Here is a 12,574-nt window from a genome sequence, read left to right as displayed (position 1 = left end):
GTTTAAACCTAACAAGCCTTGAGTAGCATTAGAAATGTGTGAGCTAGTGAATTGATTTCATGATAAGATAAGAATTGCTAAGGGCAAAGCGAGAGTTGCATGAATTTCAGAATCAAGTTTATGTCTGGAATACAATCCAATTCTGGTTCTAGACTTCTAGCCTTAAGCAACAAGTCATGCCCTTTATGGAAAATATCTTCATCAAAAGACCCATCTTACCAGTTCACTGTAATGAGCACCATGATTTAGATACGAATATACGTATATCTGCATGCTCATCAGCCATCCTGCCTTCCCACTGGATCTCGGGTTTGAAATGTTGATTTAGTCTTTAGAAATATGCTTTGCAGTGATTGAAAAGTTTGACTAATAAAACGATGCTTCATACAAGAATACTAATTTCCTAGCTGTGTAGATGCTTATGTGCTTTTGCATTGTATTACAGGGATGGCATAGAATTTGCCTTTAAATATCAGAATCAAAAAGGTCAAGAATATCCACCACCTAACCTTGCTTTCTTGGAAGTGCTTAGTGAATTTTCTTCTAAACTTCTGCGGCAGGACAAAAAGACAGTGTAAGTGATACTTTGTTCACTGGCTGTATATTGTTTGAAAGTTTGTGTAATGACAATTTCTGTAAGTGGATTTTGAATCCTTTTATGGGGGATGTAACATTCTGAATGCATAAAATCCGTGCTTTCTTAGTGCCCTGTCTCACCCTGTTCCCAGGCAGACAATTGGATAGTGCTCCACCTCTACCTAGAGTAGTCAGGAATAACCCATCAGTGGCATGTTTTTACTCTAGAGAAGAGGTTACTGTCTTGGATTTCCAGTCTACCCCTTGTATGAGAGCAGAGGAGCATTAACTGGCAACCTTTGACTGCTTATGGAAAAACAAGTGTTTTTAAAGTTGTGTGCGCTTGATTTCATGCTTGGCCTGAGGTAGTTAAATTTGTCTTGAAACTATGCATTGCACATTAAGAACAGCTTCTCTCCTTTTGTAGAATCAATTAAAATGATGCATTATCTGCATCAGTTTTCCCATTTTTAAGCTTTTATTTGGTGCTTAGTAAATTTGTGATAGCTATAATTTACATAATTTTATTTATTTGCATTTATTGTCCACCTTTCTCACGGAGACTCAAGGCAAATTACACAGTGTACGTCAATGCAATTAAAAGGATGAGCCATCTAATAAGCAATGCAATAGGACTAGGATGTAAAAAAGACAACCAAAAGGTATTAGACATGAAATGCTGAACAGTGAAGAAAATGGATTAGAAACGTAGGAAACAATCCAGTGAGAGCAGAATAATATATACAGCGAAAAGGCAATACAGAAAGTGCAGTGTTATAGGCCGCAGCCCTGCTCACTTCATGAAAGTGCCTTTCTGAACCATTCCATTTCAATGTGGCTGTTTAACCAGAGGCCATTTTTGCCTGAAGCAAAGTTGCTTTAACGGATTCAGTTAGACAAAGAAGCTCAGTCAGGCAACGTATCTTGGCAACGCAAATGTACTTGAATTTCAGTAAAGAAAACATTCCACGATATACATAAAGACAGTTTCTTATGTCCCTTTGGTTGCTGGGAGCTTCCTATAACGACAACAGTTCCTAGCAGGTCCAGATCTCCAATCAAGTGCCACTTGCTACTGCTTCCTCTTCCTCTTTTATACTTTTGAGCCTGCTAAGGAGCAGCCTCCCAGTACCACCCCTGGGGGGCAGTGAGATTATCTAGAGGGGTGCTAGGTCAGCAGGGGGGTGCTGGAAGTGGGCCCCTTGGACCATGTAGTTTACTTATTTACAACTCACCAAGCCACAGCCTAGAGCAAAACGTTGTCCTCGCTTCTTCTTTAATGTTTTACTGCTCTTATCGCTTTCAGAGGTATTTCATTTGGTCATGTTTGTTTGTATTTACAATTCTGAGTTGTCACAAGTCACAAGATAGGCAATTATTGGTAATAGCTGTCATAAATTAGTTACTGTACATCTGTGGTAGGTGAAGGTTTGTGCATGTTTGGAAAGTAGCTATATATAAATATTTTATGCTGTAAACTTCCTTCACCCTTGTTTTTGATTAGTAAGGATGTGTAAAAATATTCATTCAATATTCTTTGCTATATATTAATTTTCTAGCTACAAGATTAGTTCAAGGCATTGTATACCTCATGTATACAATGTATACCTCAAGGCAATGTTAAACCTCATGCCTATATGTTAGTTTTTCTGAGAACCATTTTTTTTTGCCGTCAAGTCACATCTGACATACGGTGACCCCTGGTGGAGTTTTCAAGGCAAGAGATGTAGGAAGGTGGTTTGCCATTGCTTGCCTGCTTTGCTTCTGAGATCTGACGAGATCAGGCTAGCCTGAGCTATCCAGGTCAGGCCAGGTCTGAGAACCTGTAGCTTTAAAAAAACGAGTGTGGTGGGAATTATCAGAATTTTTAGTAAATATGCCCCCAGAGCACTAGTCAGACCAGTATACCACATTGGCACAAGGATGAAACTTGGAGAAAACTGAAAACTAAAATGAAAACCTTTAGCTATATGTCCCAGGCCTGTGTTTGCCTGATGCAAGTTAACCAATCAAAGGTTGGCCCAATGATGTCATTTTGATCAACAAAATGGTTGCTGACTAAGGTACCTAGTGATCAGAGGAATTTGTCAATTAGACCCAGCGTTCTGCAGGTATACTAAGTCCCCTTAGCAATGCCTTTCTCCCACCCGTGATCTTAGGTGTTAACTAGATGGAACGTACTCCCCGTCTTCCATGTCCTTGAAACTGTTGTGCTCAGTAGTGTGAACTACGCCTGGGTTCCTTCTCTTGTCTCCCTTATCTAAGTCTCTCAAGTTGCAAAGAGTTTATTGAATTTCAATCGAAGAGAGACTGCAATCTTTTCAGCTTCAGATTGAACCATTGTTTGAATAAGAAACTGCTTAAAGGACCAGTTTCTTGACAGAGCCATCCTCCAACACCTTCTCCTCAACACTGAGACTCATGCCCTCAGAGTTGAGAGGGTGCTTCACCTAAATGCTGAGCCCATCCAACTCCTCACCTCCAATGCTCCCTTTCACCTAAACGCGAAGATTCACTGATTGGGATCAGATCCAAGCTTCTCTACCATCTGAGGACGCCATTTCCCACTGTAAGGCAACCAGATTCACCACATCCATCAGATGATGATGTTCTTGCAGTCCCACCTCCTCCATCAGACTAACAACTTAAAAGTATAGATCCTCAAGTTCCGACTGAGGCACCTGCTGCCGCTACTCCTTTTCTGTGGGGTCCACTCGAAGGCTGGTACACCTACCCCCCTCCCATGTTTATGCTTCAGAGGCCAGTGGGAGCAGCAGCCACCATTTCCGTACTAGTGGCCTCCTATGCTTCCAACATCCAGATCGAATAAGCACTCACCTCCCTTGACATCAAGGAGAGAACCTCAACGCAGAGAATGTATCAACCTGCCTCAGTCAGAATCGGAAAAGGCTTTTGACCAGGGATTAGAGGCAGACTCGGAATGTACCTCTATGCCTTCCTCTAAGGACACTACAGGTGTTCCATCTTTCCTACAGAGGACTTCAAGCTCTAAGCTGAGCAATTTATAAGAATGGCCAAAGCACTGGAACTGGATTATGTGTCATCAGATCTGAGACCCTCCAACATCATACTTAAAGTGCTAAATGGCTCCAATACTGGACCACTTGCACTGCTCATACTTAAAGGCCTCCTTGACATATCTAATAATATCTGGTTTAAGCCAGCATTGGGTCCTGCCTCTTCTTGGAAGCTTGATAAACTTTATAAAATAAAGGGTTGCAATTTCCTTTTCAGGAAACACCCTCCAGCCAACTCTCTAATGTCTGAGGTACACACCTCTAGGCAAAGACTGGGATCCCATTCGTCTCCACTTGATAAGGAGGGATGGAAGTTAGGTGACCTAGGATGCAAGATATGTTCCTAAGGCACACTAGGACTGAGGTTAGCCAATTTCACCGCCATTATGGGGTGGTATCAGATGTTTCTGTGGGAGCGCATGTCATAGTATGTAGACATGCTGCCTGAAGACAAAAGAGCACTAGCAAAGGTTCTGCATGCAGAAGGTCTCAAGCTCAGAAAAACAGCAGCTCAACACTTCGAGACAGATTGGTGTAGCAGGGCAATGGGCTTGGCAGTAGTTTTAAGATGCCATTCTTGGCTTCGTTCTTCTGCTCTACCTTCTGACACAAGGGCAAAAATTGAAAACCTGCCCTTGAAGGGAAACGGTGTCAGTGAACAAACTGACACCGTGCTGGACTGAATTAGAAAAAAACAAACAGACCGCAAAATCATTGGGAATCACTGCCCAGTCTGGCCCCTCTGTCAAGCAGAGGTATTTCCCTTGACATTCTTTTCATCACTTGCTACCTGACCCTTTTGAGAATGATGAGAAGTGCTGGGGCTCAGTGGTAGAGCATCTGGCATGCAGAAAATCCCAGGTTCAATCCTGGGCATCTCCAGTTAAAAGGACCAGGCAGCAGGTGATGTGAAAGACCTCTGCCTGAGACCCTGAAGAGCCACTGCCAGTCATGGTGGACAGTACTGAGCTTGGTAGACCAAGTGTTTGATTAAGTATAAGGCAGTTTCATGTACTCATGTGCTCAATAAGTAATAAAGAGCACCCTCCACAACTGTTTTTAGGGGGGTGGCTGTGGCTCAGCGGTAGAGCCTCTGCGTTGCATGCAGAAGTTTCCCGGTTCAATCCCCAGTATCTCCAGTTATAAAGGACCAGGCTGTTGGTGATATGAAAGACTTCCACCTGAGACCCTAGAGAGCCACTGCCAGTCTGAGTAGTCAGTTCTGACCTTGATGGATTAATGGTCTGATTCAGTATAAGGCAGCTTCATGTGTGATAGACAAAAACAAGTGGCATATACATTGTGTACTGCAGGATGTATTGCATAGAGATAAAATATCACATTGCCCAATTCAGCTGGGAACCCTCCAAACCGAAAGTCAAAGCAAATCTGTCTGTAAAGGAGTAGCTTTCAAGCAGTGGATGCAAATTATCTGATGGTTACATAGAACTGAACTTATATTGTGACTATAAAGAGTTACTTTACTCATGAACGCTGCTTTTCTTTTCCCTTCATCTACCCTTTAGTCATACTTACTTGGAGAAGTTCCTAACAGAACAGATGATGGAAAGGAGGGAAGATGTTTGGCTTCCATTGATTTCCTACAGAAACTCGTTAGTTACAGGTGGTGAGGATGATAGAATGTCTGTGAATAGTGGAAGCAGCAGCAGCAAAGCTTCCTCTGTAAGAAATAAGAAAGGCCGGCCTCCACTTCACAAGAAAAGGGTTGAGGGTAAGTATTGCTTTGAAAAATGCACTCCATACAGTGGAACAAGCTTGCGGTAGACAAGTAATATTTCTGTGACTTTAAACGAGTGCAACATCTTATTGGATGCCTATTGGCAAAGTTAAATGTTAGAGATTCTCTTAAGACATTCCTTGGGCAGATATGGCTTTGAATCTTGTTGAAAACCGTAGTTTGACATTTTTGCATGGATAAAGCAAATACTTTGCAATATAAATTCTTGTGACATGGCTTCTCATATATTGCAGCAATGCATGTTCCACTCATTGCACTTAAAATACTTTAAGTCTCATATTATAAATATTTATCAGCATATGACAGGCTTCAGGAATCTGTCTAGGCAAAGAGTACAGTACTGTAGTCTGTAAATTAATGGGTTGGATCTTATCAGGTTCCAGAGGAAGAGGGAAGTCACACAATCCCCTCCTTACTGTAGCCCCATCTTGCCTAGGTTTTTGTCCTTGCAAGTTCCACAGTCCTTGACAAAAACCACTTTAGGGTTCAAAAGGAGTTCTTGGAGTCCTACTTCCATATTATTTAAATATCAAAACTACTCCCCATCTCACGCCAGCATGTGGTTTGATCTTGACAGATATGCACACTTACTGGTGTTCCATAGAAGTTTCTGGATTGCATATGTTTTTCAAAAGCCTGGAGAAAAGTATTGGCAGAGTGCAAATTCCTGAAGCTCACAGACTTACTAGTGTGCTTTCTATGCAAACAAACATGATGTTTTCATTTACTGTTTAAGAAAACAAAGAACATGAGGAAGGAGTCTCTTCAATTGACCACAAGTTTCAAAAACACAGGTGGAAAGCTTGAGCAGATCAAACATAGACATTTCTGTTTCTAAACTAAGCCTCCAAAGAAAACTACATTATTAATAAACATTGTTCTAATAAAGCTTATATTTTACTAGAGATAAAGGTTGCAATGTGCACTGAGAATAAAATGCTAGACAGCCAAATTTATTCTGTTCAGAGTGACAAAAATAGATTTGTATTCTCAGCATTTGTCCAAATACTTTCACTTTGATTTATGCAGGTCAATCATACCATGCCTTTGTTGACTATCATAGCTTATTATCCTGTGCAATTATCTTGGTATAGATGAGAATCTTGAGGGCTCCTGGCTGAATAGGAATGACAGCATTCAAACTCCAGGTGCTCTACAGACACCGCAGCTCACATCAACAGTGCTAAGAGAGAATACTCGACAAATCGGGGAGCAAATCCAAGAGCATGAGTCAGAGCCTGGAGCTGAACAAGATTTCTTACATAAGTAAGTAACAGCGACAAGCTTAAGAAGTGATGAGAAGCTCTTATTAAAAATACTGCTGAAATGAAAATTCTTTTAAAAAATTGTTACCCTTATGACAGGACTAGAACTGATTCTGTTTTAAAAACTTGCTTAAAATAAAAAAAAATTCAAATTAATACAGGCATTTGAAGAGGAGTTGAATACTAAAGACATTACAAAAGGTATCCAGGTGGCTCCTGTAATGAAACTAGATTCATTGCAGCACCAGCAATCCCTGTGTTATCTGTTACCAGTGTACTTCATTTTTCTTGGCACCAAATAGTGCACTAAAAGTAAAATTTCCTTGCAACAGAATTATTGCAGCCTTAGGAGAAGTTACAGACTGTGCTACCTGAGAGACTATTTCTGTCCCATGGATATTGTATTTACTGACCCAAACTTGATCTTGTTGGAAAACTCTGTCATCATGAACTCTAGAAGCATTTAAGGCAGGGGTGCTGAACTCATTTGTTATGAGGGCCAGTTATGACATAAATGTCACTTGGTTGGGCCAGGCCATGCCTCCTCGCCAGTCCAAATTGGGAATTGGGGGGGTAGCTGCCTCAGCTGGCAAGCCTGGGCTCACCAGCCCAGATCTGGACTAGGGGGGTGGCTGCCTTGGCTGCTCGCAGGCCAGATAGGAGCTCTCAAGGAGCTGGAGCTGGCCTACAGGCTGTATGTTTGACACTCCTGATTTAAGGCATTATTAGATTGTAATTAAATTTTGGTAGGACCTTGTTAGTTCTATCCTGGTATGGGATCTCACTTTAGATTGTAGAGTAATTTATTTTAGGTTATTTATTCCTACACTCTGTTATTAACATTAATGTTAATAATTTACACGTTCTTATTAAACTAGTTAATATTTTGTTAAGTAAGAATTTCCTGCTCAGTGTCAGTACACAAAAATACCACTGAAAGTATAAGTTAATAACAGTGAAAACTAGGAATAAATAATCTAAACTCTATAAAAGTCTAAAAATGTGCAACTGGTGTAACTCAGTCTTCTTTGAGTAAAGTAAAAAAAAAATGCATCTTATGACTGACATATTCAATCTTTTAAGCCCTCAGATGCAGATATCTTGGTTGGGCCAACAAAAACTAGAAGATTTAAGTCGAAAGGACAGAACAGGAATGAACTACATGAAAGGAAGAAGCGGTGTAAGGCACGCAGTGTAAGTATTGTAAATCAGGGATACACTGGGCAACTGATAATTCATTAGCTAATGAGTGAAATTTCTTGCTTGTATATAGCAGCCATTTTATAAGGTTTGCTTGGTTTTTAATGGCGCCAAAAGGCAGACCAGCTATTTTGTGTAAACATGGATCAGGGCTCATTTGAAAATGTATTTAATGCATTTGAGATATTTGTAGTTTATTTTTTAGGCTGCCTTTTTACTCAACTTAGGGTATTTAAGGAGGTAAACAGTAAAAACATTAAAACAAGTAAAAGCAGACACACATATAACATATATACTTGCGTATAAGCCGAGTTTTTCAGCCCAAAAAAAGGGCTGAAAAAGCCGGCCTCGGCTTATACGCGGGTCAATACGGTAGAGGAGGGAGGGGGGAACTTACCTCCGCCGCCGCCATTGCCGCCGGGTCTGTGCGGCTTCCCCCGGCCAGGAGCGCCCGGGGGGGGCCTCCTGCGGCCGTGGGAAGGCCGCGCCTCCGCCGCCTCCGGGCGCGCCCGGCTCCCCCCGGCCAGGAGTGCCCTGGGGGGCCCCGCCGCCGCCACCTTCACCGGGCCTGGAGCGGCCTAGGAGCGGACTGCGGGGCCTCCTGGGCCGCGAGGGGGGGGGCCGCCGCCGCCTGCCTGCGCACCTGGAAACGGTAAGCCTGCTGCGGGGGGGAGGGGTTATAAGCCGACCCTCGGCTTACACGCGGGTGCCTAATTTTTCCCCATTTTGGGGGAGAAATTAGGCACCTCGGCTTATACGCGGGTCGGCTTATACATGAGTATATACGGTAGATATAAACAGAACAAAAACAAACAAGCACACACATGAATGGGAAAGAGGGTCGATGAGAATCAGTGAGATGCTGAAACAAAACAGTCTACACCCACTGGCAGAAGACCGTGATAGAGGGGGACAGTCGAATTCCCTGGGGAGGGAATTCCATAATTTTGGTGCCATAACTGAGAAGGTCCTTTCTTGGGGTGCCACCCATTTAGCCTTAAAATGGAAGGGGCACCTGAAGCAAGGCTTCTGAGGATGACAATAGTGGCTGGGTTAGGCAGTCCTTAAGTTATGCTTGCCCCAAACCATATAGTACTTTAAAGGTCAATACCAGCATCTTGAACTGGGCACAGAAGCAAATTGGGAGCCAGTGTAGGTTGAACACAACTGGAGTGATATGGTTCCTGCAATCCACTCAAGTCAGAATTCTGCACCAATTGTAGCTTCTGGACACTCTTCAAGGACAGCCCCACATACAGCACATTGCAGTAGTCCAGTGGAGATGTTTTCAGGGCATGCACCACAGTGGTAAGATCTTTTTTTGCCCAGGAAAGTCTGAAGTTGGTCATGAGCCCTAGCTGGTGAAAGGCACTCCTGGCAACTGCTGCCACCTGCTTATCCAGGAGGAAGACATGAGCTTCCTTGCCGTGTACTAAAATCAGTACCTATTCAGATTATTAAAAGCAAGATAGACTAATAATTGTATGCTAGATTTTACGCATGTTTTCCTTCTCTCTCTTCATAAGGCGGGGCCTAATGGAGGATGATGCTGAACCCATTTTTGAAGATGTAATGATGTCATCACGGGGTCAGTTAGAGGACATGAATGAAGAATTCGAGGACACCATGGTCATTGATCTGGTCAGTAATTTCAGACTTTTTTTTTTTTTGCACAAAATGGATGGCTGATAGTCAGATAACTTATTTAGGTATCAAGAAGTATGGCTTCCATCCCTAACTCTGTTTTGCCCTTTCACTTCCATCCCTTAATGTTTTCTACCACTGAAGCTTTAGCAAAGTTTTTATTCTGAGCATCGAATAAGAATTCCTTTGGAATTGTGGGGTCACAGAATTCTTGTAGACATCTGTGTAACCACATTTATGTAGCGAAGGTAAAATATTGTAGTCTATAAGTCATTGTAGGAATGATCAGCATTCTTCTGCATACTTCATGAATACTAAACTTTTAATAAAAGCTGACTGGTACAAGATGTGGGCACTTCCTGTGTCAGTCAGCAAGTACAGCTGGTTTGCTTTGTTCTATGATAATTTCTTCATCTGTCATACATTGTTGTATACACAGTTAATGTTACTGCTGCAGTAAACTTCCCCATGTCCTTTATGAAAAGTTGAAACCAGTAAGAAAGAGTTGGGCTTTCCAAGAATTGAAATTGCATCCGTATAGAAGGGTTTCAGGAATTTCAGGTTTTCTCCCATCCTTCAGGGTCACTAAAAATAAAATCTTTTGGATATCAGTGGGTCATGGATAGAACTTAAAAAGATGCACTAATCCTTTCTTGGTTTCAAATTATTTGCAAAAGTAATTATTGTGTCTCTGTTATGGAAGAAAATGCAGCTCCCAAGTGTGTTACAGATGCTTCTTCTGTATGTAAACCCAGATTCCAAAATAACTGAATAAAATTATCCTTCCTTAGCCCCCTTCAAGGAACCGTCGAGAAAGAGCTGAATTGAGGCCAGATTTCTTTGACTCCACGGCTATCATTGAGGATGATTCGGTAAGATTTCACTAGGCATGTTTGCTACTTGAAACTGCAGACAATTTTCCTGTATTTAACTGTTGTTATTGCTTGTTTTTCTAGGGATTTGGAATGCCAATGTTCTGAAGTCTGGTGAAGACATTATTCAAATGTGGAACTCTGTTCTTTAGAGCTCAAGGCCTATATACTGTGATAGCTTATATGAAAAACCACATTTTTGATGTGATTTGGTTTGATTTTTAACCAAATGATTAAGGTCATTTCCTTTTTGTAATGAGAGAAGATGAACTTCTTAATGAAACAAGGAATATTGGCCAATCAGTCACTTCAGAAAGGCTGACCTACAAATCATTTGTTTCCCTGTCCTTGACAGTCCTTATACAGGCTTTTTTCCTGGATGGGGAGGAGCTTTTAAATTCAAACAGTTACAAAATAAAATACTGTTCTACACGTTTTCAGAAAACATTGAATGGAAACAAAACTTTTTAACTTTATTTTTCTGCTGTACGACTTCAAAATGTTTTAACATTTGCCTTTTTATGTTTTAGAAGCTAGCCATTTTTATTAAATTTATGCCTGTCCGCCATTGACCAACAGCAATGGGATCAGCAGGCCATCCTGGCTGGAGAAGTGTTGTTTAACACACTGGATGTGACTAGCAGTATCCTCTCTGACCACTGAGAGCAGACGCTCTTACAAAAGAGTTTAGAAGTCAGATGTGTGCATCTCTGCCAAAAAAAAAGTCAGATTCTGAAAAGAAAAAAACCCAGATTTTATACTTCTGAGAAGATTTATTTTTATTTATAATAGGGCATAAAATAAGAGATGTCCATGAAGCCACTTTTCCAACAGACGCTGTGTAACATTCATTTTATATAGCACTAGGGGAACACACAAACAGCACATTTTCTATTGGTACTTGTTCTTTGCATTTTTAGCAACTTATACCAGCAAATAAAATATTCTCAGTAAAATAAACTGGTGGTTCTAAAGTAATCTATTTGCTGTTTCTACTACCTATTTCATGACTTGTCAGATCTGAGGTACACAAGCAGCAGCTTTCCTATGGAGCGTAAATCATGGGGGAGGTTGGGATGGGGGTGGGGAACAAGAGTCACACTTGCATTTTCAAAGCAATTTTAAATGTACCATAGAGAAGTGTCTAACTTTCCATGCCGTAAATACCCTTTTGTGCTATTTTTGTAAATTAATTTTGCCAGTTAGATTTACTGTATGTGCTGCATAGAAACTTGTGCTTAGATGGTGACGTTCTTAAGCTTACAATGGAATACAGCTACATTCTCAGTGTTAACTGTGCATTATTAAGAGCAATTATTAAATGATTTTTTCAAAAAAGCAGAACAATCCAAAAGGTAGTCAGCTAATTCATTGTTCTAAGAGACGGTTTCCCAAGGTGTTGAGCACAGCTCCTATTGATTAGAACATCTGTAAAGACAAGGCCAAACTATTATTCCTTTTGGAGTTTGAATGTTAGTGCTTGAAAGCAGATCTAAATTGGCCCAATTTAATGCAGACACTTCATAAGTGCTTTTTATAACCGCTGCAAAATAATTTGTGACATGCTCCCTTTTAAAAAGTAGATTTAATACATATAAGGTGCATCCAATGCTTAACCTTTTGGGAGGAGAGGAACACGTGTCAAATCATGTTACTTTCATTTAGCATTGGGGCCGTTTCCCTTTTTTAAGAAAACGTGCAGGTCTCAAGTTGTGGTTGCCAAAAACTATTTGACCTGATAATTCAGCCATTCCTTCAAGGTAGCTGTTTACTGTAAAGTTGCTAAAGTCACTGGGTTAGTGCTTCAGGACATAGTGCAAGTTCTCCCAGAAAAGCGGACAGGAACGGGTGGAGTAGCACTTCTGTTTTGTGGGCAGAGTGGCATAACTGCTGCTGGTTTGAGGCCATCACAAATAAACTTTGTGCTCCACATCCCTCCATACAAAAAACTGAATTTTAAGTGATCATTATATAGTTCTGTAAAACAATACAAGTTACCTCCAATGGGTTTCCAGTTCAGTTTGCAATCAATAGGTTTTTTAAATGTGTCTCCTTGATTGGTTTTGCTAGTAATTCTGTAAATTGTACATTTACAATATGAGGTTTTTTCCTTTTGTACAATTTAAAACTGATGCTTCACTTTTCCTTTAATAAACTCCTCAAAATCGCATGTGCAGTGGAGTCCTTTCCACAAAGCATTTGGAAATGGGTGCTTTCTGT

General features: G+C 41.0%; 1 protein-coding gene across 2 annotated transcripts in view; it reads left to right on the top strand.

Annotated features, from left to right (window-relative positions):
• STAG1 (STAG1 cohesin complex component) overlaps positions 1 to 11,314 on the top strand; it is a 103,540-nt gene extending 92,226 nt beyond the window's left edge. For both annotated transcript variants that reach the window (XM_056850568.1, XM_056850567.1), the window contains 7 exons: positions 446 to 574; positions 5,141 to 5,346; positions 6,468 to 6,639; positions 7,722 to 7,832; positions 9,365 to 9,479; positions 10,274 to 10,354; positions 10,439 to 11,314. In XM_056850568.1, the coding sequence (XP_056706546.1) occupies positions 446 to 574; positions 5,141 to 5,346; positions 6,468 to 6,639; positions 7,722 to 7,832; positions 9,365 to 9,479; positions 10,274 to 10,354; positions 10,439 to 10,462 (838 nt within the window). In that variant the 3' untranslated portion in view covers positions 10,463 to 11,314. The remainder of the gene's footprint in view (positions 1 to 445; positions 575 to 5,140; positions 5,347 to 6,467; positions 6,640 to 7,721; positions 7,833 to 9,364; positions 9,480 to 10,273; positions 10,355 to 10,438) is intronic.
• Positions 11,315 to 12,574: the final 1,260 nt, after the last annotated feature.

This window comes from Euleptes europaea, chromosome 5, assembly GCF_029931775.1.
Source record: "Euleptes europaea isolate rEulEur1 chromosome 5, rEulEur1.hap1, whole genome shotgun sequence".
NCBI classification, from domain to species: domain Eukaryota; kingdom Metazoa; phylum Chordata; class Lepidosauria; order Squamata; family Sphaerodactylidae; genus Euleptes; species Euleptes europaea.
Note: the sequence above shows the minus strand (reverse complement) of the source record. Positions and strands in the feature narration are given on the sequence as shown.